Here is a 26,691-nt window from a genome sequence, read left to right on the forward strand (position 1 = left end):
TGAGCCCAAAGTGAGTGGGCCTGGGCCCACCCTTGGCTACGCCACTGCTACAGCAAAAGTTGTATCATGAATCTTTTTTTTTAATATTATATAGGAACTTAGGGCTTCTTTTACTAAGCTGCGCTATGAGAGGAAGCCCATTCAGTTCCTACGGGCTTCCTCTCATTTTCTGCGCGGGAATCGCTAGCGTAGCTTAGTAAAAGAAGCCCTTAGTGAAATAGTCTAGTGTTCAAATGCAAATAGCAGTTCTTTGCAAAAAATCATTACTCATTTGTGAAGTCCGGTGTCCCCTATGGTGTCAGACCTCAGACAGATACCTGATTTGTTCCGTCTGTAACACCATTGGTTCTGGAGTTAGTAAGCGCTGGTTAGGACAGGTGGTGTAATGTTCAGTTCACTGAGTATGTGTGTTGTGGGGGGGAGGGGCAGGAAGAAGTGTGGATGCATTTCTGCTTCTCTTTCTCTGGTCAGGCTTCTTGGGGTTTCCAGCTCAGTTGGAGGGTGGCACAAAATTTTGCCTTGCCCTGCCCTACCCCACTCTTTGCCCCTGCCCTGCACTCCATGCCTCCTCCCATGACCCCCAATTCAACCTTTAAATACCTGAGCTGGCAGGAATCCTCAAGCCATGCCAACCCCCTCTCCCCCCTGCATGCTTAATTTTCACGCATGTTCGAAAACTGAGCATGGACTAGGGGTGGCGTATTTGCGGGGCTTATTTATTGGGATTTATTAACCGCCTTTATGAAGAGATTCACCCAAGGCGGTGGACAGCAGGTATAGTTTAATATGAAACTTACAATTTTGTTAACAGCAGAACAATAGTAAAATAACCGAGAATAAACATAAATACAGTAAATGAGGTAAACTTGAAAACAGTAAATTGAAACGTAATAATAGAAATACTGTGAAACAGTATAAAAAATGTACACATTTAACAGCACTGGAATTCAAATACAAGAGATAGAATACAATGTTAGCATAATACTAATGATACACCTAATAAGCATCATTACTACTACTACTACTACTACTTAACATTTCTAGAGCGCTACTAGGGTTACGCAGCGCTGTACAATTTAACAAAGAGAGACAGTCCCTGCTCAAAGAGCTTACAATCTAATAGACAAGTGAACGGTCGGTCCGATAGGGGCAGTCAAATTGGGGCATTCTGGATTCACTGAACGGTAAGAACATGCATTAGAACATGCAACCAACATATAGATATGATACTAAAGATTTTCTACAATACAGTTCACCATATAGCTGAGGAACAAAGAGCAGATATATGATGGGAAGAAGATGCATGGCTTGGGGCTTCCCACCAGCCGTAGCAATGGTGCTGCAGTTTTGGAAGGGAGGGGACCTGAGCTCAAAGTGGGAGGGCCTAGGATCCCCAGGTCCCCCCATGGCTGTGCCACTTGGATGTGTGCCTAGTTCTTATTCTGTGTTTAATGAGTGTCTCTCCATGTCCTGGGTGTATTGGGCCCAGTGTAATATTTACAGTGCTGCCTCTTCATAGGTTTGTGATGCCCTGGGCATCCCTACATGTGAGTATTACACAGCTAATAAACAACGTATTTTATGTGGATTCAAGATATGTCCAGGATCTGAGCTGCAGAAATTAACTAAAAAGATTGTTGGACCAGGAACCATTTCTCCATTCTGCTCAGGGTGCAGGCAGCTGAGTGCTCAGTGATACACATTAATGGCTTGCAAACCCAGCAGTCCACAGTCCTTCCTTACCCCCCAGTATCTTCTGGCCATCCTTCCTTCAGGCCTGCACTCTCACTTCACATTCACTGCTGCATATATATTGGACTCAGGCACTGGGGTAATGGGCGCTGGACTCTTCTTCTTCAGCACCTCAGGATTTAATGTAGCGTATGTCACATCCCCGTGACATCTGTCCTCCTCCTCCTCTGTCTCATTTTCTCTCTCATGCATCGGAACCTGGAAGTTCAAATATCCCCATGCTATGATTGGTACAACTGCCACCTGAGTGAAAGGTTAGTGTCATGGGAGGCAAAGCAAATAGTTTTCTGTGCCTGTGGTTAAAGGGCTAGTCTTCTTTAGAAGGTGGGTGATGTGGTAAAAGCAGTTGGCTTAGCAGGGTTTTAAAAAGGTTTGGCTAATTTCCTAAAAGAAAAGTCCAAAAGCCATTATTAAGATGGACTTGGGAAAATCTACTGCTTCTTTCTAGGATAAGCAGCATAAAATCTGTTTTACTGTTCTGGTATCTTGCCAGGTACTTGTAACCTGGATTGGCCACTGTAGGAAACAAAATACTGGGCTTGATGGATTTTCGGTCTGTCCCAGTTTGTCAATGCTTATGTACTTATAATGTGACTTGTATAACTGTATCATCTGGCGGTATAATATGACTGATGAAATTGTTTGTTATCCTACCATGTAATATGACTGGCATAGCTGACTTTTATCACACTGTTTAGTATGATCAGTATTGCTGTCTGTTATCATACTGTGTGTTTTCACACCATATAATATGACCAATATATATTTGTATTATCACACTATGTAATATGCCTGACATAGCTGAGTGTTATCACAGGGGATAATATGACTGGTATAGTCACACCATATAATATGACCACTATATTTATGTATTATGATACTATTTAATATGATTGGCATAGCTACATAAGAACGTAAGTATTGCCATACTGGGCAGACCGAAGGTCCATCAAGCTCAGCATCCCGTTTCCAACAGTGGCCAATCCAGGTCACAAGTATCTGGCAAGATCTCAGAACAGTAAAACACTAATATAGCTGTCTGTCTGTTAGCACACTGTGTAATATGATTATTATTGCTGTCTGTTAGCACACTGTTTTATATAGCTGTGTGTCACCACATCATATAATATGACCAGTATATTTCTGTATTACGATACTGTGTGATATGATTGGCAGAGCTGTGTGATATCTCACTGTATGATATGAATGGTATAACTGTTTATTATTAAACTGTGTACTGTGGTTTCTGGCAGGGAGCATGCCCTGGGGAGGGGAGGCTGGGTTTGTTTTTGGGCAGGTTTTTAGCAGCCTAGAGGCCATGTTACTTACAGCCAGGTTCTCTCTCTCCTTCTCTGCAGGCACATCTGAAAAGATAAAGGCTGGGGTGAGATTCCTTCGCACAGGTATCACTTGTGTCACAGACCAGACTCGGGTACCCGCCCATCCAGTTCAGAAATGCCACAAACCCAGTCACGATCCGGGATGAATCTTAGTCTGGACACAGGGTGCTCGCAACGTTTGCTTGTTACTTACTCAGGGTTTTGGCAGAAGCGGCTGGTATTGTGGTCACCCCATTTTCCTCCCATGGCATCATCCTGAAAGAGAAGCCAGAGGTAAGTACAGATCTCGGAGAGATTTCATGTTACCCTTGAATAATTATCAGCAACCTTTCCCCCACCCAGCCCCTTGGTAATGGAGAAGTCACTCCATACTGACGACCTAACATTTACACTCTCCCGTCCTCTCATGACCTGCTGGGGCTGGTATTATATGGAATTTTCTTAAGGGAAATTAGAAGTACAGGTCCAAACATGCCTGGGTCAGCATGGGGTGGGGGTTAAATGACATGAGCTGCAACCCTCTATTTAAAACCCAGAACCCCAGATGAGCTAGCTCCTCAAGGGAGACTTCTGGCTTTGAATGTACAATCCAATGCATTGTGCTTTTATCAAGTGAAATCAAGGCTGTGGGTCCCTGAATGTACCAGGGTGGGATTGTTAGAAATCCAGGACTGGCCCACAGTCTCCCTCCAGGAAATTGGTCACTTGGGAGGTCTGTAAAGGGGGTAAAAGCCAAAGACAGACACCATGAAAGCATAGAAAGGTCTTTGTGAAGTGACCATCCTACAGGTTGCCTGGTGGCCCAGCTGAAAGACAACCTTCCCCCCCTTCCCCCATCCCTCACTGCTTCCTTCTTTCCTGCTCAGTTCCGTGGTGGGGGGAGGGGGATTGGTAGATGTTGACAACTCAGCACTGAGGCTTGGTGCTATTTCTGGAGAGGTAACTATGGTAAACAAAGGCTTTAAAAGGAACAAAATCCTATGAGAAGGAGGAAGGAGGTGAAGTCATTTCAGGAAAAGAAGAAGTTGAATGTTGTAAGACAATGTAGTCTTGCTTTCCTTAGGACACTATAGATTTTGCTTCGCTTTTAAATCTCCACTACTACAGAATCAAGCTGGCTGAGAAGATGCAGCTTCTTTCTCTTGAATGTCATTTTCCACCTGTACCATAACCTTGCTGATCAAGTTGGAATCGGAGCCCTGATAATGATATATGAAATGCAGAAAGAGCTTCTTCCACCAGGTTAGCTTTGCAGTAACCAAGAGAGTCACAGAGTGTCTGTGACAACTGCACTGGGGAATTCTGGGTATGACAAGCTCAAAACCAATAATGTTTCATTTCATTGACTCTCTCGTTGAGGAGTTGGTCATCAATGCAAGAGATGAGCAACCCAAGACCAGACCAGACTGGAATCTGAATGGCCAAGAACCATCTTTACAGTGCTGGTGGTGAGAAACCCAGGACTGCAGTCAGGATGGATTATGAATTGGGTTTACACTGCCGGTGGCTGTGTGAAGTCCAGTGGTTGGAAAAGCTCTGACACAGTTTTACCTGGGAGGCTTCTTGGCAGTTGCTTTCTCTGCAGAGAGGAAGAAATAGAGATGCCATAAGAACCTCACAAGAAGTAAACACTCTCTGACGGCTCTCTTACAATCAAAGTAACATATTGGAGGAGATGAGAACAGAAATAGACATTATCCCACTGTCACCCCTCTCCCCCTCCTCCCTTACAAATATTTTTCATAGAAACATAGGAAATGACACAGATAAAGACCATACAGCCTATCCAGTCTGTCCATCCACACCAACTACTAATCTCTACAATCCTTTCCTCACCCTCAGAGATCCTCTGTACATAGAAGCATAGAAAATGACACAGATAGAGACCACACGACCTATCCCTACACCATCCACCCAACTACTAATCTCTACAATCACTTCCTCACCCTCAGAGATCCTCTGTACATAGAAGCATAGAAAATGACACAGATAGAGACCACACGACCTATCCCTACACCATCCACCCAACTACTAATCTCTACAATCACTTCCTCTCCCTCAGAGATCCTCTGTACATAGAAAATGACACAAAGACCATACGTCCTATCCAGTCTGTCCATCTTCCCAACTATTAATCTCTACAATCACTTCCTCTCCCTCAGAGATCCTTTGTACATAGAAACAGAGAAAATGACACAAAGACCATATGACCTATCTAGTCTGTCCATCCACACAACTATTAATCTCTACTATCTTTCAGAGATCCTCTGTACTTCTCCCAAGCTTTCTTGAATTAAAATGCAGTCATCTCCTCCACCTTCACCTGGCTGCCATTCCACACATCCATCACCCATCATAAGGAAATATTTCCTTAGATTACTCCTGTCCTCTTTCACTGCATTCTATGCCCCCTGGTTCCAGCCTTTCTGTCAAATAGAAGAGGCCCACCTCATGTGCTTGAATGTCTTTATGGTATTTCCCGTCTCTCACCTCCTGTGCAATACAGATATAAACAGTGCACCAAATCACGCTTCTCAAATGTGCTAAGTCATGTGGTTTGGGTTATAAAAGTGACCATTCCTGGGATTTTCCAATGAGGGCATCAGGGGCGTAGCTACGGGTGGGCCTGGGTGGGCCCAGGCCCACCCAATCTCGGCCCAGGCCCACCCAGTCTTTTGCGACCTTCTCCACGACGATGACGACAGTCTTCTTCTTGCCCGCAGCGGCGAGCGGGTGGGTGTAAAAGCAGCAGCAAGCAGCCAGGCTCGACTCCGTCCTTCGCTTCCTGCCCGCTCTCTGTGTCCCGCCCGCCCAAAAGGAAATGACATCAAAGGAAGCGAAGGACGGAGTCGAGTTAAGGTTCTCTGTGCCTCCCGGCCACGCTTTTCTTAGAGCAGTAGGAGGAGGGAAGGGACAGGAGATAGACGGTGTTGGCGCTGGTGGCGGGTCTCCTCCTGATCTGCTCTCGGAGTCAGAGCAGATGATCAGGAGAGGGGGTTCCGCGGCCATCAGAGAAGAGGATGGAGCCAGAGCGAACTATGAGCTGCTGCAACCAGTTCATGTTGTGCTTTATTATTTTTATTTAATCTCACTTAGTGCGTGCCCACCCATATTAGCTCTGGGCCCACCCAAAATCTCAGGTCTGGCTATGCCACTGGAGGGCATTACATTTAATGTCCCTTTCCCTCCCCCAGTGCTGCTGGTCTCAGCCTTTGGGTGAGTGAGAAAGGGCAGAGTAAGGAGTCAGGTTTAACCCTGTCTTTACTGGGTGTTTATGGGTTTTTGGAGATCATAAACTGTAGGCCCCCTTTAAATACCCAATGTACCTGAATGTAACTCACCTTGAGCTACTACTGAAAAAGGTGTGAGCAAAACCCAAATAAATACATTTAACACAGTTGTTTGCTTCTAAGATTGTGTTGTGTTGTATCAGGTGTACTGTGTAATATGTGATAACAAACACACACACACGGATGTCCAGCTCATCAGCATGTTATAAGTGAGCCCATGTTATATGGAGCCGCATTATTTGGGGTCTAATTTGTACTTACTCGTTCTGGAGGTGAGGTAGTACATGAGGGTCACCAGGAAGAGGACGAGCAGGACGATGGCACAGGGGATGGATATATAGAGGATGAGCGAGGAACCATCATCTGAAAAAACCGAGAGACAAAGAAACTGATAAACGATCTGACACACGAGAGACTGCCAGTCCTGTTACAGGACCACAGAGCACAGGCCTGGCCTTCGCTTCACTTCATCACCAGCAAGAATTCTCTGTGCTTAACCAGGGCTTCCATTACTACTTCCTCCACCTCTGCTGAGACACTACTGAATGCATTTACCTACATCAACAAGAGAAACCCTAACTGTACTCATGGCCTTTATCAATAAGAGACACCCAGACCCTGCTCACAGCCTCTGTCAATAAGAGAGACACCCTAGCCTTATTAACAGCTTACATGTTTTAAGAGACACCCTCACCCCTCTTGCAGCCTCCATAGATAAGAGACATTCAAACCCTACTCATAGGGGGAAGGGGCTTGATAATACTGCCTTTCTGGGTTACAATCAAAGCAATTAGCAGGTACTTATATTTTACCTGGGGCAATGGAGGGTTAAGTGACTTGGCCAGAATCACAAGGAGCTGCAGTGGGAACTGAACCCAGTTCTCCTGGTTCCCAGGCCACTGCACTAACCATTGGGCTACTCCTCCACAGCCACCATCTACAAGAGAGATCAACGTAAGAGACACCCTTACCCACACTCATAGCCTCCATCAATGAGAGAGATCAGTGTAAGTGACACCTTCCCGCTGCTCACAGTCAACCATTAATGAGGTCAATGAAGTAGAAACAAGCAGCTCACTCTCCATCTCGGTATCATTGACATATTTTCTTACCTTCTTGCCTTCCCACCAACTTTCTTTGAGATATTCGGTGTATCATTCAGCAGCAATACCCAATGGAGAGGCCTAGGGACCACATTACCTGGCCTCTGGAGGAAGCTGAGGTTTGCTCTGGTAAAACACTGTTACCGCACATAGTTGGGTTTAATGGAAGGGGGATATGGATTATGGATGAAGGGTCCTGGTGCCGTAGCCTAACAGAAGATGACCCTGATGAACTGAAGGCTCAGAGGAGCAGAAAGAAACCAGCAGTGGTTGTGGAGAGGACTGGAAATCTGGTGCTGCTTTTACTGAGGCACTGAGCTGTTCCATAGAAACCTTCCTTCAATCACTGAATGTGTCTGTCTCATCTTTCAATATCTAACCTGAGGGGGTGAAAATCTAGATCCAATTGGCTGAAACATTTTCCTTTCTGGTGCATTTATATAATAGCTCTCTAGTTTCACTGGGGAGAAACTTAACCTGCTAACTTGAATTTTTCTCCACTAGGTATTGACCACCAGTCAGTGTCTGAGCACAGGAATTGCAGCCTTACTTCAGCTGTTGCATCAGAGCTGGTGAGGTTGCAGCTGAATTTGTCAACTGGCTATGATGTAACCAGCTATTACTGTAAATGTTCCCTTCATATGCACGTACCTGGAGCAGAATTCTCCGTCGGACCGGCCTGGAGTTGTACATCTTTACCGATGAGCACTGTGTCACTATACGGGGACTCCAGCCTCTCTCCTGTGATTTGATAGGAGCACCTGCACATTCCCTCAGTACCACCTGTATCTCTGGGAAGAATGAAGATCCCATCTTTAATGGGAAAATGTTTGATGCCAGTTTTAACCTTCTGGGGTTTGTTGTTGGGATCTTGTCCGCAGTGTAAAGTAAATTGTTTTTCTGCATTTATCGTAGTCTGTGAGCAGGTTACCCGGTATCCTCCTGTTCCCCCAGGGTCTTTTTCCATGGATATCGTGGGCTTGGGAAGATCTGAAAGAGCATCAGAAGAAGTGAACTGCAAACTCTTTAAATTAAAATAAACAGGAATCAGAACAATCTCCAAATGCAAATTGTTGATGTGGACTGGGGCAGGAGGTTTCACATGGAGAACAGCGTTATGTGCCATGTCAGAATCAATTACCCCTCATAAAATCTTAATATTTTCAACATTAGATTGGAGGAACATGAAATTTGTTCAGAATAACGGACTTCATTGCTTTTCTACCTTAAGAAACCTGCAGAAAGGGACTGTGGTTAAAAGCACATGGATAACCCTTCTTAAAGTCTGCGGCTCACCTGTATTTGCCATTTCAAAACTCCATTCTGCCTCCAGTGCTGCCCACAAAGGGTTAGACACAGCCCTTATTTACTTCCTTGAGGCCTCTGCCTCGAATAGATTTAGTCCCACTTGGACTAAGTCCAGGCATCTTCCCAGCCCCGGCCCTTTCCCAGGGGAAGAAACATAATCTCTGTGAGAAGGACTGGGAGTCAGCCTGTGCCCCCCCCCTATGTCAGCAGAAGAGAGCACTCATGTCACTATCGCTAGCTTACGATAACCTGTGGTGTGTGGGATGGGGGAAGGGGGCCATCACTGAGCACAGCTGAAAGTTGTCAGCAACTCATTTCCCATAATGGGCAGCAGCCTGTATACAAGGGGGGCAAAGAGGGAAGAGTGGTGCCCTCCTTTCCACCTGGTCTAATTCAGATGGGATGGGAATGCACTTGCGATGCTCCTCGGTGGCTCTAAGCTTGTACCTCCTCTTCTGTACACGTTACAGGAGATGCACTGAGTGGGAGAGGAGGGACCTACACTCTATTCCCTAATGACTTTGGGGCTGTCAGGCATGCTCAGGTGGGTTTAGTTACTCTGAGAAACCAAGTAGTCATGTTAAGAGGACTGCAGATAGTACCATAGTCTGAACATCAGGGTCTGCGATCATCTCTTGTTATTATTTATTTACACTAGCTATACCACCTTCATTAACTGGCAGAGCAAGGCAGTTCACAATCTAAAAATTACAAACAAAAACACTGGAAAAGGAACTATAATATTTTGATAGGAAAGAAAATCTCATATGCATGAGAAGAATCATACAGGAGAGAAACCAGGATGGCAGGAAATTCCTGAAAAATGGAAGGGCATAGGGGAGGAAAGGGATAGAAAGGGGGAAATGGGACTTGATATACTGCCTTTCTGAGGTTTTTGCAACTACATTCAAAGCGGTTTACATATATTCAGGTCCTTATTTTGTACCAGGGGCAATGGAGGGTTAAGTGACTTGCCCAGAGTTGCAAGGAGCTGCAGTGGGAATCGAACTCAGTTCCCCAGGATCAAAGTCCACTGCACTAACCAACAGAATTGGTACCACACACCCCTAGGCAGGGTTGAATCCAAGTGTAAAAAGCCAGGTCTTCAAGGCAATTTTGAATTGCTTCAACGATTGTTCAGCATGGATAGCTAAAGGTAATGAATTCCAAAAAAACAGTGCAGTGAAAAAGAAAGCCCAGTGTCCGGTTGAGTCTAAAGTTGCCTGTTTCGGACCTGGGAGGACCAGGCGATGATCATTCACAGATTGGAGGGAATGGGACGGGGAATATGGGATTGTAAGGGAAGATAAATATGCAGGGAGACCAACCAGGAGAGCCTTAAAATTTAGCTACCATGTTTTATAAATGATTTGCTTTTCGACGGGGAGCCAGTGGTAACCCTGGTGCAGAGGGGAAACATGATCAAAATGACGGATGACCTAGAAGTCTTATGGCAATGTTCTGGAGAATGAGTGAAGACAACTGAGATTAAACAATATTGCAATATTCTAATTTGAAAACGAGCAGGAAGAGAATGAGAGAATGGAGGGCGTCATGATCAAAGTACCTGTCCAAAGCAGGTAAATGCCCCAGCATGTGCCATGATGTCCGTAAATGAAGGCTGATTCCCTGATAACTATCCTCATGTTCTGGTCACAGGCTGTCTCTGTTATATGAAAACCAGGAAAGGCTGGACTCAAAGAGGGGTCCAGGGACTAAAATCCGCAGCCCACTTATCTTGCAGTTTTTACTGTCACAGTGCTGCCTCTGTGATTAACCTCTTCTTCCAAAGAAACAGTCCGTGGGGGGATGGGAGTCTGGAAGTCAGCAAAATACTGGTTTAAAGATCCCATCAATTTATAAATGCTACTAGTTACCAGCCACCCTTTATGAAAACTGGCTAAGCCATCAAAATATGTCCGGTCAGGAACTGTAATGGTTTGCATTTTTACACTCATATTTGTTTGTAAAGTTTGCAGCTTATATATTGTAACTTCCAGGACTCCTTCCTCCCTCCGTTCCTTTCACAGAGGCACATTCAAAGCACAATGTTTATAAGTAAGAGCTTTTATTTTCTTGCTTCCACTCAACCTAACCGCCCAGGCACACCTTAACTCCAGGTTGTTTAGGGCTTGCTGCCCAAAGCACAAGTCAGGTTCAAAACAGTCCATATAACTTCACTTTACCTAAAATTACTTCTCTTAGGGAACAGTACATTATCAGAAAACAATAGCGAACTAGATTTTGCATTCTCTCTGTTAGGAGGGGATCAGGGGAGAGGGAAGGATGTAAAGGGTGTTGGAGGGGGTTTGGGGAGTTTTCAAGGGTTCTGTGAAGGGGAGGAAGCAAACGAACTGCAGCCCGGCTCGGTGATGGCGTTGGCAGCAGCAGCTCATTTGCTTCCCCCCTTCACAGATCCTTTGAAAACTCCCCAATCCCCCTCCCAACTCCCTTTACATCCCTCCCTCCACCCCATCCCCTCCTAACAGAAAGAATGCAAAATCTAGTTAGCTATTGTTTTCAATGGTGTTTGCTATTGTTTTGGACAAGCCAAGATGGCGGCTGCTGGGGAAACTGGCTTCAACGTTTTGACATCATGCCCTCTCCTGACATAAAACTTCCTTGGTCTTTGGAGAGAATCAGTGAAATTGGCAGGGAGGGGGAGCAATTAGTGGGGGAAAGGGTGCCATCCTGGTAGAGAGTTTTTTCCTAATTATTCATCATTCTTGTTTTTATAGTACTGTAAACCATTTAGATTCTTTATTGGCCAAAATTTTTAATAAACATAAACCTACCTGTATTCCAACCTAGTTCTCGGGGCAGAAGGATTTCAGGATATCCACAATGAATATACATGAGATAGATTTGCCTGCACTGCCTCCTTGGTATGTAAATCTGTCTCGTATATGTTTATTGTGGCTATCCTGAAAACCTGATGGGATTAGGTGTGCCCCGAGGACTGTGCAGAATGGCTAAGGGCTCAATATAGTGTTAATCTGGTCCCAATTGAAGGTTAACATTTTTTTACGGATGGAAGAGAATTATTTGAAGGTGCTTGAAAGTGGCGCTATTTTATTTTATATGGTTGGGGTTTTTTTTTGTTTTTTTTAAAGAGTGTACTGATATCCTGATGGGAAATTGCAGCCTACATGTGTCCCTATGGTGCACAGGGTCACTGTTTTTTCCAAAGAAAAACGGAGAACAGGACTCACTTCTCACATTTACTGGATTACTGTCTGAAGAGAAGTAATCGTCAGAGCGGTGTTGGTTGCTCCCAAGGTACTGACACGTGTATTGGCCTTCTGCTCGGACACAGAAAGTCGCAGAAGGAGACAACTGATTGGGTTCAGGTGTCAGGTCACCTGGAACTTCAATATTATTTTTTTTTAAGCGAAACCACATCTCATCATACTGAACAGATGCTGAGCACTTGATCCTGTAGCTTCCTGGTTCCTCTGGGTCTCTCCACACAGAGATTGAGGGTTTATCTGCAAAGGAAACAACCCAAAATATAAAACTTCTTTCACAGATCCATGTAATTTGAAGCTGTAGTTTATTTATTAGGATGAGAGGAGAAGCCAGAGATCAGAGACCCTCTTGTGGTATAAGAGATCCTCCATTCCTTTCACTCCCAGAAACTGACAGGTACTGAGGGAAGAGAATTACCAGTGTGGGGAGACACTCCTCCCTGTACTCCGGTCCAATCCAGGATATAGTCTGAGAGAAAAAGAGACAGCAATGGGTTAAACAGTCTAACAGCTTGAAGGCAGGTGAGTGGTGCAGTATACAGATCCGCCAACAGTGGGCAGTGTTGTCATTTTTTAATAACTCTTCCCTTTTCCTCCCCTTCCCCCATGGTTTTCAGGATTTGCTGAGCCTCATAAATAACAGACACTCAGGGAGATTGTTCTGTTCTTTGACAGCCTTGCACTAGTTTATAATGTGACCCTAAAATGTGTTTAATGCCTTTACTGTTATTCTCATTTCTAAGGATTTTCATTGCTGCAGTTCTCACTGCAAAGACACGTGAGCAATGCATTGTGTGTAATGTAGTTCACAGGCAATGCAGCCACACTTGCCTGTCTGTATAAGAACTGTTACCAGTGGTTTGTGCTGCTAACCAGACCTCCTCTCTTTCTCAGCCAAGCTTGGCTCCTTTGTCTACCTGCTATCATTTCCTGGTCAGTCTTACTATCTCTGTCCTGAGAGGTCAGCCAGGTATGACCTTTGCCTCAAAACGAGGGCTGTCCTCTAGGAACACCCCTTGCTACCCCATGGCAGGCTCTGTCCCCATTGGTCTTTACCTCCTCCTCCCTGGACCTGTGTGAGCCTTCTTGACCTCCCTGTCTCTCTCGCCATGAGGCATTCTCCATGTTGCTTCAGACAGCACTTGTCCTGCTTCAAACTCCCTGGAACAAACTTGTTTTTTTACCTTGAATATATCTTCCTAATGAGATATCGCACTCTCCAGTCTCCCAGCTCTGAGCCACTTCTATCTGTTCAACTATTTCTCACCTCTGCAATAAAGCTGCCTCTCTTTGGATTTCTACCTCCAACCACTGCTACAGCTCTCAGAATTACGGAGTCTCTGTGCCCTGGGGCAACACTTCTGAACATTATTATTTATTTCATTTGTATCCCACATTTTCCCACCTATTTGCAGGCTCAATGTGGCTTACAAAGACCTCTTGTGGCATCGCCATAACAGGATAATGTATACATTTGGTGTTACAAAGAAGTCAAGGAAGACAAGAGGATTTGATCAAGCAGCTGTAGAGAGATACATTCTGACTGAAGTTGGAAAGGTGTTGTGTTATAGTTAGCTATGGGTTCTCGTGGTAGGCTTTGTCAAAGAGGTAAGTGTTCAGAGATTTGCGGAAGTTAGTTAATTCATTGATCGTTCTCAGGTGAGTTGGAAGTGCATTCCACAGCTGTGTGCCCATATAAGAAAAGCTGGTCGCATGCGTTACTTTGTATTTTACTCCTTTACAGCTGGGGAAGTGTAGGTTGAGAAAGGAGCGGGAAGATTTTTTAGCGTTTCTGGGTGGTAGGTCCACTAGGTCTAGCATGTAGGTCAGGGCATCTCCATAAATGATTTTATGAACAATCGTGCAGATCTTGAATGCGGTACGTTCTTTAAGTGGGAGCCAGTGTAGTTTCTTTCTCAGGGGTTTTGCACTTTCATATTTTGTTTTCCCAAATATGAGTCTAGCTGCGGTATTCTGGGCTATTTGAAGTTTTTTGATGGTCTGTTCTTTACAGCCAACATAGAGTGCATTGCAATAGTCCAGGTGACTTAATACCATTGACTGTACCAGGTTCCGAAAAATGGCCCTTGGGAAGAAAGGTTTTACTCTTTTGAGTTTCCACATGGAATGGAACATTTTCTTAGTTGTGTTCTTCACGTGGTTTTCAAGTGTGAGATTTCTGTCAATGGTAACACCCAGAATTTTCAGATTGTTTGAGACAGGGAGGGAGAAGTTTGGAGTGGTTATGGTGGTGAATTTATTTGTGTTGTGTTGTGAGGTAATTGTAAGATATTGTGTTTATTCTGCGTTGAGTTTTAGTTGGAATGCATTCGCCCATGAGTGCATGATTTGGAAGCTTTGGCTGATTTCATTGGTGATTTTCTTTAGGTCATGTTTGAATGGGATGTAAATCGTGACATCGTCTGCATATATGTATGGGTTGAGATTTTGGTTGTCTAATAGCTTGGCTAGTGGTGTCATCATTAGGTTAAAGAGGGTTGGTGAGAGGGGGGATCCTTCTGGTATCCATGGGTTTGATATCTCTGCGTTAGTTGTTACTTGGTAGGATCTTGTTGTCAGGAATCCTCTAAACCAATTAAGAACATTGCCTCCCACTCCAAAGTATTCCAGGATGTGTAATAATATGTCATGGTTAACCATGTCGAAGGCACTGGACATGTCAAATTGTAAGAGAAGTATGTTATTGCCAGTTGCAATTGTTTGTTTGAATTTATTCATTAAAGTTACTAGTACTGTTTCTGTGCTGTAGTTCGATCGGAATCCTGATTGCGATTCGTGCAGAATTGAGTGTTTATTTAGGTGGTTAGTGAGTTGTTTCGTCACTACGCCTTCCATAAGTTTGGTTATCAGCGGGATAGACGCTACTGGGCGATAGTTGGTTAAATCATTTGTACTTTTCTTTGCGTCCTTAGGTAAAGGGGTAAGTAGTATATTTCCCTTATCCTTTGGGAAGAAGTCACTTTGTAGCATGTAATTTAGGTGTCTCGTGAGGTCTGTTATGAATTGTTGAGGGGCAGATCTTATCAGATTACTAGGACAGATGTCCAGTTTGCATTGCGATTTGGTGTATCTTTTGAGTGATTAAGAGATGCTTTCAATCGATAGTGAGTCAAAGTTGGTCCATGATCGGTCTGCTGGATATTCCCCATGTGTTGGGTCTAGACATTCAAGGAGGTTTACATAATCAATTGTTGTTAGGTATCATAGTTCGTAGCTTTATGATTTTTTCTTTGAAGTAGTTCGCAAGGTTGTTTGCTGATGGGGTATCACTGTTGTTAGAAGTGACCGGCGTGGTATTTAGTAGGTTATTTACGAGTTGGAAGAGTTTATGTGTATCCTTGTAGCCTGGTCCAATTTTAGTTTTAAAATAAGATCTTTTGGTCTGTCTGATAGTGTATTTGTATTTTCTTTGTAGTTGTTTCCATTCGTTGAGCGCAGAGTCGTCTTTTTTCTTATTCCATGCTCGTTCTAATCTTCTGATTTGTGTTTTTAGCTCTTTCAGTTCTTCATTAAACCATGGTATTGAGTTTTTTCTATGTGAGGTTCTGGTTTGGAGTGGTGCTATGTTGTCTAATATGATTCTGCATCTGTTGTCCCAGTCATGGAGAAATTGGGGTGAATCCGTTGGTGTTGTCCGTTCGTTGTCATAGAATTGTTGTCAAAATTTTATTGGGTCTATTTTGCCTCTTGTGGTATAGGTTGATTGTTCTTGTTTGTGTTGTGAATGTTTTGTTTGCCAGTGAAGGGATATGTTTACTTTGTAGTGATCGGACCATGGTATGGCTGTCCATTTTGTGTCTTTTAGTGTGAAATTTAGTTCCTGTGAGAATTTGTATGTAATTATGTCTAGTGTATGTTCTTTAATATTAGTGGGTTGCATGTTTGGCCAATGGAGCTTCCATAGTTGAAGGAATTCTTTGCATTCATTCACATTTGTTAGGTTGGTATCCTCGAGGTGGAGGTTGATGTCGCCTGCTATAATAAGGTTTTGGGTAGTGACACATGTGTTGGCTATGAAATCCATGAAGTGTGTTTGGCAGTCTTGCCAGTTGCCTGGCGGTCTGTAGAACAGGATAAGGTTTAGGTGGTCTTGTAGGGTTGGGTGGTTGATTCTGACTGAAGCGATTTCAAGTTGGGGAAGTATGGATTCGGCTGTTGTTGTGACAGTGAATTGGGATCTATAGATTATAGCTAATCCACTTTCTCTTTTTCCGTTCCTTGTCCAATGGGTGATTTTGTATCCTGGAGGGCATAGTTCTAGGATTATGGGGTCTTTGAGGTCGTGGATCCAGGTTTCGCTTATAAAGAGAAAGTCAAGATTGTCTGTTGTGATCCAATCGGTTATTGTCATAGTTTTGTTAACTGCAGATCTGGCGTTTATATAACCCATTTGTATTAGTCGATGGGGTTCAATTAGGGTCTGGGATGTGATGATTTTTATTAGCTGTCTGTCTTCTTGGTCTTTGAGTTTGTTGTGTCCTTTTTTTCCTCTATGTTGGTTGTTTCCTTGGGTGGAAGGTTGTCCATTCCATTTCTTAGTCTTTTGGTTGGGTGTATTGTATTTGGGTTGTGTGCATGGTTTGTGTATTGTAGGAAGGGTATTGTCTGCTAGAGGGGTTGTTAGTGCGTGGTAGAGACAGTAGATGATTAGGAGTAGTTTGTTAGTGTTCATGTTAGCGTTAATGTATGCAGTGTTCAGTCGTGTAGTTCAGTGTGTGATACAATGGAGCATAGGAGGTGGTTAGTGTCAGCTTTAGCAGATTACAGTTCTAGATGCAGTGTAATGCTATGATGTATAAAAAGCATTTAAAAGCATTTAGCAGAATACAGTTCTAGAGTCAGCATAGTGGTATGAGTTGCATAATAAGCATTTAAAAAGCATTTGGCAAATTACAGTTCTGGATATAGTATAGTATTATGAGAAGCATAATAGGCATTTAAAAGGCATTTAGCAGAATACAGATCCAGATTCAGTATAGTGCTATGAGATGTATGATGAGCAATTAAAAGCATTTAGCAGATTGCAGTTCTAGATTTAGTATAATGCTGTGAAGTTCAATGCTATAATAATACAATTATTTACCCTACATAAATTGCATAGAAAGAGTACTGAACTAGAAAGTTTTTCCAGGAGGCCACTCTGTCTGCAGCAAGCAAAGAGTTAATTTTGCAATTATTTTTAACCCACTCTCTCCAGTTGGCTCCTGGGACTCTCCTCGGTAGACTGGGCTGCTGTTTTTTGTCTGTTGTACACCGCGCCTTTAAGATGCATTCAGAGGTGCTACTCCCGGTACTGAGGCTTTGTGCTAGTGAGATTTGTGTTAGTGGTCGAGTCAGCTGTTTCGGTCGTGCGGGTCAAACTGGCTGTAGGTTCTCCCTCGTTTCTATTGGGCTGTTCGTGCTGCGGTTTTGGGTAGGTTCCGACGTCCGGTTGTGGTGGCTCTGAGGTCTTAAAGTTGGGAGGGAGTCGCTTTCAGCATCGATCCGTCCGGTGAAGTCTGCAGGGCTCTCTTTGGTGATCTGGGCTCGGGACGTCCTCCCTGTAGTTCTTGGTGAGATCGGGTACGGTGAGAGTTGTGAACCGTTCGGGCTGATCCGTGGCCCTGGAGCATGGAGGTGTTGCGGAGGGACGCCCGGGTGTCCCGGCTTTGGCAGCGCTTTCCACTCTAGCTCCCTGGGAGGTCATCTGCTTGGGTTGGCAGTGACTGACTGTGAGGCTTCCGGATTTTTTGCGCGTGGCCTCTGGGCAGATTGTTGTCGTTCTAGGCTCCTTCCCTATCGGTCCCTGGAGTGGCAGCTCCGTGCCCCACTGGTCAGGGGTCTGTTTCTACCAGCCGCGTGGTTGGGCTCGTCTCTGGCCACGCGGTCGGGTTTACGTGGTTGATGGTCAGATAGTCCCATTCCAGGCTTCTTCTCGATCGGTCCCCGGAGCAGTCCCCTTCTGCTGGCCGCCTGGTTGGGCTCACTGCTGGCCGCATAGCCGAGTTCACCGCTGGCCGCGTGGTCAGGGTTGGTTGCAAGTTGTGCCTGGGGTGGCCGCCCGAAGCTGTGAAACACAGCTATGGCTCACCTCTGTTACTTTCTTGCTGGTGGTCCCTCGGTTCGCTCTGCGGCCGTGGTACGGAGGGCTAGACCGGTGTGGGAGTGCTCCTGGTCTGGGAGCTCCTCACCAGTGCTTCTGTTCGTCGGCCATCATCTGTGAGTAAATTATCTGTGTTTTATTCAATAAAGGAAACTTCAGAAAATATAGAGACTTCAGGTGTGCTGGTGTGCCAAGGTTATACTTCAAGATATTGAGACTTTACAGTTAAACAAGTCTTAAGAGGCTTGACAGAGATCCCTCAGCTTCTTTGTTTCCAGGAGAAAAAGCTCCCACAGCAGCATAGGTTAATGTATATCTAAATCTTCTGGGGACATAGGTTTATGCAATAAGGATTTGTGGAGAGGGCCTGGGTCTTCTGAATGTTTTTAAAGGTGAGGAGGACCCTCAGCACCAGCAGCAGAGAGATTACACAGTTTCCTATCTGATCAATTCTAGGTAAGAGAGGCAGGCAGGGCCAGTGCTGGAGTATTACCTGCCCTTCGCCTCCCTATTAGACTCTACTAATTAAACTCAACAGTTAGGATCATCCCAACACTACCTCTGGCAAAAACATCCTGTAAAAATTCACACAGACATCAGACCTTTCACTGTTAAACTCAGTTGTTGTGATCATTTGCCTAGTGTGACCAGATTGCACAGCGCTTTATAGACACATAAGTGACAGTCCCTGCCCCTCTGAGCTTACCGTCTAGTCAAGGAGGACTGACAAAACAAACATCCAAAAGGCAAATAAAGCTTCAGCTTCAAACAAGGAAACTGACTGAAAACTAGTGGGATTATTCAAGGTAGGATCAGCTTCAAATGAGTGAATTTGCAAGGAATGAGGCCTCTTAGAAGGTGGGAGTCATTTGAAGAGGTTCCTTTGTATGTATGTTAAAAAATGTTATTGTTTTATACACAGGAATCGATGTTTATAAAACTGCCCAGGATTATTCACACACAGAAATCTGTGCTGTCACCATGTGGAGCCCTGTTTTACAGAAAATAGCCATGTCCTGCACATGCAGCGAGAGCAGCTAATCTCTTTCAGGCTCTGGCCTGCTTAAATCACTTGTCTGGAGCTAACGGCGAATATCCAATAGCAAGTAACTGGTTTGCGTCACTGAATATTTGCGGCGGTTGGCTCCTGCACTGAAACTGGCTGTAATGCTATGGATTTACAGACTGTCTCACTAACACAGACTGCTCAATAACTACCGTGGATTCTTTTGGATTCATAACAAGAAAATGAAACCTTTATTAGAGGAGCTAAATTCTACAATGATTAAGGTATATGCAATGATTAGCTATATACACACAATAATGAGAAACAATCATTACATCACTGGTCTCTACATCTAAGCAATGCAAAGAGTTCTTAGACCAGGAAAGAAACAATACATACACTATACATACAACATCACTGGTCTCCGCCATCCAGGCTCTTATCATCAGCTGGGCGGGCCCGGATCACAGCGAGAGCTAGGAGCTTCAGACCAGGAACAGATCCTCTGCATGACACGTCTGCCCACAGATGAACTCCCACTCTGCTGTGACAAGCCCAATACTTGTGGAGGTGAATTTCACCGGTGGGTTCCTTCCACAACCTGATTAATAATTTCAAATACTGCCTTGTGCACTGACCTCTTTTGTTCTGGGCAAATTGTGTATTTTAAGGTAACCAAACAGTGTGTATTATTTGTAATACTGAATTTTGGTTAGTTATTAGTGGCAGCATTATTACTATTTGCCCTTGGATTATCCTTCCTACTAATTTTAGTGTGTTTGTTGAAATTAGTGCTCAGTATATTATCCATTTGTATAATCTGTCTTGTTACTTTTTTTTGGTTGTTTTACTTGATGTAGATGTAGAGTAATAACTTATGTCTGGACTGTCGTTCAGATAGAGTTGAAAATCAAGGACTGATTGTAATGGAAGTGAATTTTAAAGATTGTTTTTCAACCCTGTCTGAACCGACCAGTGCACTCAGGGTCTGTATTGTTGATTAGAAGTAATTCTGTTTAAAAATGATTGTTTAACTTTGATTGTGTGAAAACATGGGCATAGATTTGGGGGGGGGGGCGAGGGGGGGCATTGCCCCCCCCAAACGAGTCTTCTTAAAGGAAGTGCTGACACGGTAAGCGAGGTAAGCAATGCAGGGGGGCGCCACTCACTTGCAAAATCTTTTACCTGAAGTTGTGATTCTCCTCTCTCCCCTGCCCTTCCCGCATCAGGAAGTGAAGGTAGCTCAGCAGTGCTGAGACAGACACGCTGCTCTGCTAAAGCTGCTTCAAAGAGTACAACCAGCAGCTATTTATGGCTTTGGTGTGTGAACAACTTTCATTCAGGGTGAGCTGGAACAACATTCATATTAAAGAGAACAGGTTTGGAGGCAGGTGTGCAAGTGAGACTGGGGAGAAATAAAAAATAAATAGTGTAATTGTTATCTGTAAGTGGTTCAAAGTTTTTGTTTTTTGAGCATGTACACTGAGAGGAGGGCATGACTGCAATGATGTGTACATAATTATCATAGCTACAGCTAAAATCCATTTAATTGGCTGAGGAAGTTTAGCTGACGTATAGTGTAGAATAGCTGGTAAGTAAAAATCTGATTGCTTTTTTTGTGTGTTTGTTTTTATATAAAACATTCTGCTTGGATAGGGAGAGTTTGTGATATTTGAAAATACATTTTGCTTTAATGAAATTGCTAAACTTTAGAATCAGAGACTTATCAATGAGGGATACATACAGTGGAAAGGAAGCCCTGGAAACAGAGTTAAGAGGACAGATACCAGCAACAGAATCAGATACTGGGCCAGCATGATCAGAAAAAGAAAGTCACCAGCCAACAAAGGTAGAAAAAAATCGTTTTATTTTCATTTTAGTGTTTGGAATATGTCCACTTTGAGAATTTACATCTGCTATCTTATTTTGCAATGTATAGCAGTCTCCAAGAGACTGGGCTCCCAGTGAGCCAGGGAGGTCAGACTGTGTAAATGAGATGAAGAGACCCCCCCCCCCCCCCCACACACACACACACACACACTGTAACAAAGACAGGAACATGCATAATCAAAGTTTAGGTCGCTGCAGTTACAAGGGCTGGCCATTCCTAATTAGGCTAATAGTTTTTAATAGGCTAAGTCCCACTGAAAAGCCTCTTTATAAAGGCAGTGCTTTCTCTGGAGAGCAGTGTTAAGAAACAGCAGGAATTGTGTTTATTTTTTTAAACTGCTTTCCTATGTAAGCTAATTTACAGTTTTCTAGTATATGCTTGACATTGAAGGGCGTGGTAGACCCTTTTGTCAGGTCTGGCTGGGCCTGTAGTTTTCAGTCTAAAGGAAAGACAGGTAGCAATGGAGAAACATCTAATGAAGAAGCGAGATGGGGGGGGGGGGCACCAACTGATAGTCTGCAGGGGGGCACCAGAGACCCTTGGCACGGCCCTGGTCGCACCAGCGAACTGGTGGGGCTTAATTGTGTCTTCCCTGCCGGCGCTGCCTCGGTCCCTGACTCCCTGCAGCATTCTTGTGTTGACTCGTACCCGTCGCCGTCAGCGCTGCCATTCATTCTCACAGGCAGCTCCGCTCCCACTCCCCTTTGCCGCGTCCACTCCTCTGGCTCTCTCTGACGCACTTCCTGTTAAACAGGAAGTGCATCAGAGAGAGCCGGAGGACGCGGCAATGCAAAGGGGAGCGGGAATGGAGCTGCCTGTGAGAATGAATGGCACCAGAGGTCAAGACAAGAGGTCATGTGGGGAGCTTAGCTCAGGCCACAATGCAAAATTCTGTCTCCACAGTCAGTTAGATTTCGTTCTTGCTGTATACAGAGAGCACCTGATGCCCCAGCAAATTCCAGTCTGTTAGTGCCTTTGCTGTTGTTCTCTGCATTTTCATTAACATTAAAGGACACTATAGGGATCCGAACTTTTACCCTAGTTTACAAGCTCACGGCAAGATAGGTTGCTGAAAAAAAACAGTCTGCATACTTTATTTATAAGACAGATATGCTGATCTGCTGGTGGAAAGAAAAAGAGAAAGATTACGGTAACAATGTGCGGACGGAATTTGAAGTCTTTAAGACAAAAAGTTCAGCCCTTGACATTTATTGTTGCAAATACTAATTAGAAGAAATCGATTGTTGACCGCAGAGGTGCAGAATCTACGAAACCTTACCCTGTGATGTCCCATTCCTCCCAGTTTTTCAGGATCTGTGTTAGCTTTGACGAATCCAAGTCTAAGAGCTGAAATGTCATGAGGCAGCTGGAAAAACTGTCCACTTGTACTTGGTCCGTCTAGTTGTAATTGCCAGGGGAAAATAAGCAAGAATCTCGTGCTCATATTCTCTATACAGTCGTCCTGTTGACTAAAGGTCCCTCGCATATTTTTAAATTATATTTCTCCTTACCTTGCTTTCATACATTTTTGGATAATATTTTAGGCAAAGATAAGGCTTCTTTTTTTTTTCTTTTTCGCAGCCAGATGAAATAGCTGGTGGTTTCAAACTCCGTCTCAGTGATTCTTTCTGCAGAGACCTGATGTTGGAAAAAGGCCTCGACTTTCACAGAATCTCCCCTGGTCCTAGTTACTCAGAATGAATGGCAGCGCTGACGGTGATGGGTACGGGTGAACACAAGAATGCTGCAGGGAGTCAGGGACCGAGGCAGCGCCGGCAGGGAAGACCGAGGCAGCATGCTGGCTGGTGGCAGGGAGAGACAGGAGGAGCATGACTGTTGGGGTAATGCAGCATTACTAATGCTGCTAGGTAGAGGTGAGAGAGGGAGGTGGGGAATGTTGGTGGGAGGAGATGCATGGGGAGAGAGAGGGAGAAATAGTGCTGGATGTGGAGGAGGAGGGAGGGACAGATGCACAGCAAGAGAAAAGGGGAAATGTTGGAACATGGAAGTGGGAGGGAGGGAGACAGAGAGAGATGCTGTATGGGGATGGGAGGGATGCTAAAAGGGGAAGGAAGAGGATGAAAGAGATAGATGTTGGGCCCAGGGTGCAAGGAAGGGAGATACTAAGAGTGATGTGGGCAGTGAGAGAGAAGAAGGAGGGAAGAGAGGTTGTACATGGGGATGGATGAGAGGGAGGGATAGATATACACTAGAGGGGAAAGAGAAAAAGAGGGAGATTGTGGATCCAGGGACAGAAGGGAGTGAGGGAGAAATGCTGGACAATTGGAGGGAGGGACGAGAGAGAGGAAGAAATGCTGGACCACAGGGAAGGGGGGGGGGGGCTGGAAGATGCTGGGGTGTGTGTGTGTGGAAGGGACAGGGAGATATTAGGCTACAAGGGTGGGAAGGGGAGAAAGGGAGCAGGCGTGCTGGGCTAGAAGGTTGGAGGGAAGAAGATGCTGCAAATGGTGGAACTATTTGGGAGAGGCCAAAGGGGAGGTGGGAAGGAAACAAATGAGAGGATGATAGTGATGGGGGGGGGGCAGAAATGTGGTAATGGAGAGTTGATTAAAGATGAAAGGAAATGGAAGGTTGGAGGAAGGACTGAGAAGAGGAATGGGGCAGCTAGTGGGTGAGAGAAGGAAATGGAATTTGATAGCTGAAAACTAAAAAGGAGAAGGATGAGGACGAGGGTGAAATTTAAGTGAACAGAGAGGCAGTAAAGAAACAAAACAGAGAGGAAAGAGCTAAAAAAGAAATAATGTGTCAAAGGTAGGTGTAGTGAAGGAATGGAATAAGACAGGAGAGAAAAGAAAAGACAAATGGACAGCAAGCAGTTGAAGGAGAATTAGCAGAAAGACAGGAAAAGAGGAAACTGGAACCAGCATGATGGAACAGTACAATGTCCAGACAACAAAGGTACAAAAAAGTATTTTATTTTTAATCTATTAAATGGAATATCAAATGGAAAGAAGACACTGCATAAAACAGAAGACACTGGGACCAAAGTGAATAGAAAGACTAAATGATCAGACAACAAGGTAAAAAAAAGTATTTTATTCAGAATTTATTAATTGGAATATGTCAGCTTTCTGTGAAATTTTGCATGTAAGTTTCAATTTTTCTGGTATTGCTGCATGCTGAGTCTGACTTCTTGAGTTAACTTTCCAGTTCAGTATTTTGCCTTCATATTTTTTGCTTTCTAGTTCCTTGTGTCATGTCTGTTGTGTCATGTGTTTTTTCACGAGGTAGTGTATTGGTGTTTTAGAGCCTGGTGTAATTACAGTTCTGCCTTTTCACGCATAAGGTTGCAGCTCGTCCTGTCCTTGGAATTAGTGCTGTTATGGTTTAGTAAGGTTATGAGTGTGTTTTTGCACAAGTTTGTGTATAGTGTATTGCAGTGGAGAGATTGTGTGTTGGCTTTACTGAGGTGGCACCAAACATCAGAAAGGGTGTAGAGCCTAAATCATGACACACTACCTCTTGAAGGATCTACATATAGAGCTTATGCATTTCTAAGGTCAACACTGGCATGGTATGGGAAAGGGGGTGGGGAAATATTACTGGAGTGGAAGAGGGAGTGCTGGGTAAGGAGGAAAGAAGGAAGGGAGAAAGAGCTGGCTTGATATCTCATACATATTCATTATGGTTATTCCCAAAAAAAGCCAGCTCTTTTTCCCTTCCTTCCTTCCTCCATATTAGCACATTCATTTGCATATGTATATGCAAATGATATGCTAATATGCTCCGCCCCATCCTTTGCCCCCCAAATGAAACAGTCAAACTACGCCCATGTGTGAAAATAAGTTAGAATGCAGAAGATAAGACAAAGCTCTAACTAATTTGGTATGTGAAGGGGAGGATGGCACTTGTTTTTCCAGGCCCAGCTTGGCCACCTGGACTTTGGAAAGCATGCGACCACGTTCCCACAGTCCTAAATAGAGAAGCATTCTGTAACTTTCCATAGCTCTGAATATGCGCTCAAATGCTAATAAAAAGGGAGGGCTTGTCACAGCAGAGTGGGGCTTCATCTGTGGGCAGACGTGTCATGCAGAGGGTCTGTTCCTGGTCTGAAACTCCTAGCTCTAACTGTGAACCAGGTCCCCCCAGCTGATGATAAGAGCCTGGATGACGGAGACCAGTGATGTTGTATGTTTAACTCCTTTTTATTAGAGAATTACAAAGATATAAAACATTCAATAATAATCACGTAATGTAACCAAATATCTCATCATTCTGTAGTTTGACAAATATATATTTTTGTTTTTTCCCCACCTTCCTCCCCGTCCCTTAAACTCCTCCCTCCCCAATCTACCCTATTCCCTCCCCTTTCCCTCCTTACTCCAGTATCTAGCAAATTATCTTCCAGCACGTAAGTTTACAGTCTCAGAAATTTAATAGGTGACTTCTGGCAGCCGGAGTCATTGCATTCCAAAATGTGCTCCATCGTTGCTGAAATGCCTTGCCCGGCCTCGAGTCTAAATCCTTTATAGCCATGCGTTCCATTCGCAGTAGAAGTATCATTCGTGTACGCCACTGTTGCCAAGTAGGTGGCTGATTTGACATCCACTCTGAAAGTATCGCTTGTTTGCCAATCAGAATAGCTCTGAGTACAATGCTTTATAACCTCTTTTAGCTGCCTTCCCAATTGCGGGTGGCCAAATAGCATGCAAGCATCATAATACCAGTGTTGCCCCCAGGTGCGAGTCACATTGGTTATAATCTTTTTCCAAAACTTCTGGACACCCACGCAGTGCCAAAAACATATGACCCACCGTTGCACCGAGAGTACCACATTTTGCGCATTCACCCCAAGGTGAGAGTCCCATGTAGAATGCTCTCTTCGGTGGGATATGTAACGGAGGGCCATCTTGTATTGTAATTCCCCAATGCACAGCAGAATCTGTAACCTTTCTTATATGTAGAATGTGGGCTTGCAGCTGTTGTGCCATGATTGTCATTTGTAAATCCTTAGTCCAGGCCTGCGCTAAACCCTGGTAAGTCCAGCTCCAAGGCTGTGTCTCTTATGTGTCTATGGTGGTATGCCATGGGTACTTTCTGCTGTGACCTCCAGAGAGTAGGCGGAGGAGAGTTCTTCTTGTATGTCCTCTGTCAGCGCTGTCCATTTCAGTGTTGATATATAATGTCTTAGCTGTCCATAAAAGAATTATCGCTTGCTGGCAGTCCATAGTCTTTTTGTAATTCCCCGAAAGGTCTAATGTGGCCTTCCCTATTCACCACGTGAAGGAGATATTTAATACCTTTGGATTCCCATCTCCGAATACGGAATACATTTGCCCTGGCATAAAAGCGTAATTATCACATATAGACAATATGGTGTAGTTTTGGTTGAAAATTGATGTAGTCGGCACACCCATCCCCAAACTGCCCTAGCAGTGGTCAGTATCCCAGAAGTTCTCAAGGCCTGGGGCATGGGCATTCCCGCACCATGTAGATAGTTACTAAAATGTATCCCTCGCATTAGGCCCAGTTCCAAAGACGTGTTAGTGTAATCTTTGGTGTGCCTATACCAATCATTTATATGTCTCATGCCACATGCTATACTCAAGAACTTTATATTCAATAGTCCTAACCCCCCATATTCCACCGGTATACTTAACAGAGAGATAGGGAGCCGTGCCTTTTTCCC

At 44.3% G+C, this 26,691-nt stretch overlaps 1 protein-coding gene across 1 annotated transcript in view; it reads right to left on the reverse strand.

The window, feature by feature from the left end:
• Positions 1 to 1,142: 1,142 nt before the first annotated feature.
• The window catches only part of LOC115466570, a 31,805-nt gene continuing 6,256 nt past the window's right edge, over positions 1,143 to 26,691 (reverse strand). The window contains exons 2-9 of the mRNA XM_030197900.1: positions 12,460 to 12,510; positions 12,006 to 12,281; positions 8,137 to 8,475; positions 6,644 to 6,745; positions 4,644 to 4,671; positions 3,286 to 3,347; positions 3,082 to 3,116; positions 1,143 to 1,950 (exon numbers count right to left, since the gene is read on the reverse strand). Coding sequence (XP_030053760.1) covers positions 1,786 to 1,950; positions 3,082 to 3,116; positions 3,286 to 3,347; positions 4,644 to 4,671; positions 6,644 to 6,745; positions 8,137 to 8,475; positions 12,006 to 12,195 — 921 coding nt within the window. The 5' untranslated portion in view covers positions 12,196 to 12,281; positions 12,460 to 12,510 and the 3' untranslated portion in view covers positions 1,143 to 1,785. The remainder of the gene's footprint in view (positions 1,951 to 3,081; positions 3,117 to 3,285; positions 3,348 to 4,643; positions 4,672 to 6,643; positions 6,746 to 8,136; positions 8,476 to 12,005; positions 12,282 to 12,459; positions 12,511 to 26,691) is intronic.

This window comes from Microcaecilia unicolor, chromosome 3 (genome assembly GCF_901765095.1).
Source record: "Microcaecilia unicolor chromosome 3, aMicUni1.1, whole genome shotgun sequence".
Classification (NCBI taxonomy): Eukaryota; Metazoa; Chordata; class Amphibia; order Gymnophiona; family Siphonopidae; genus Microcaecilia; species Microcaecilia unicolor.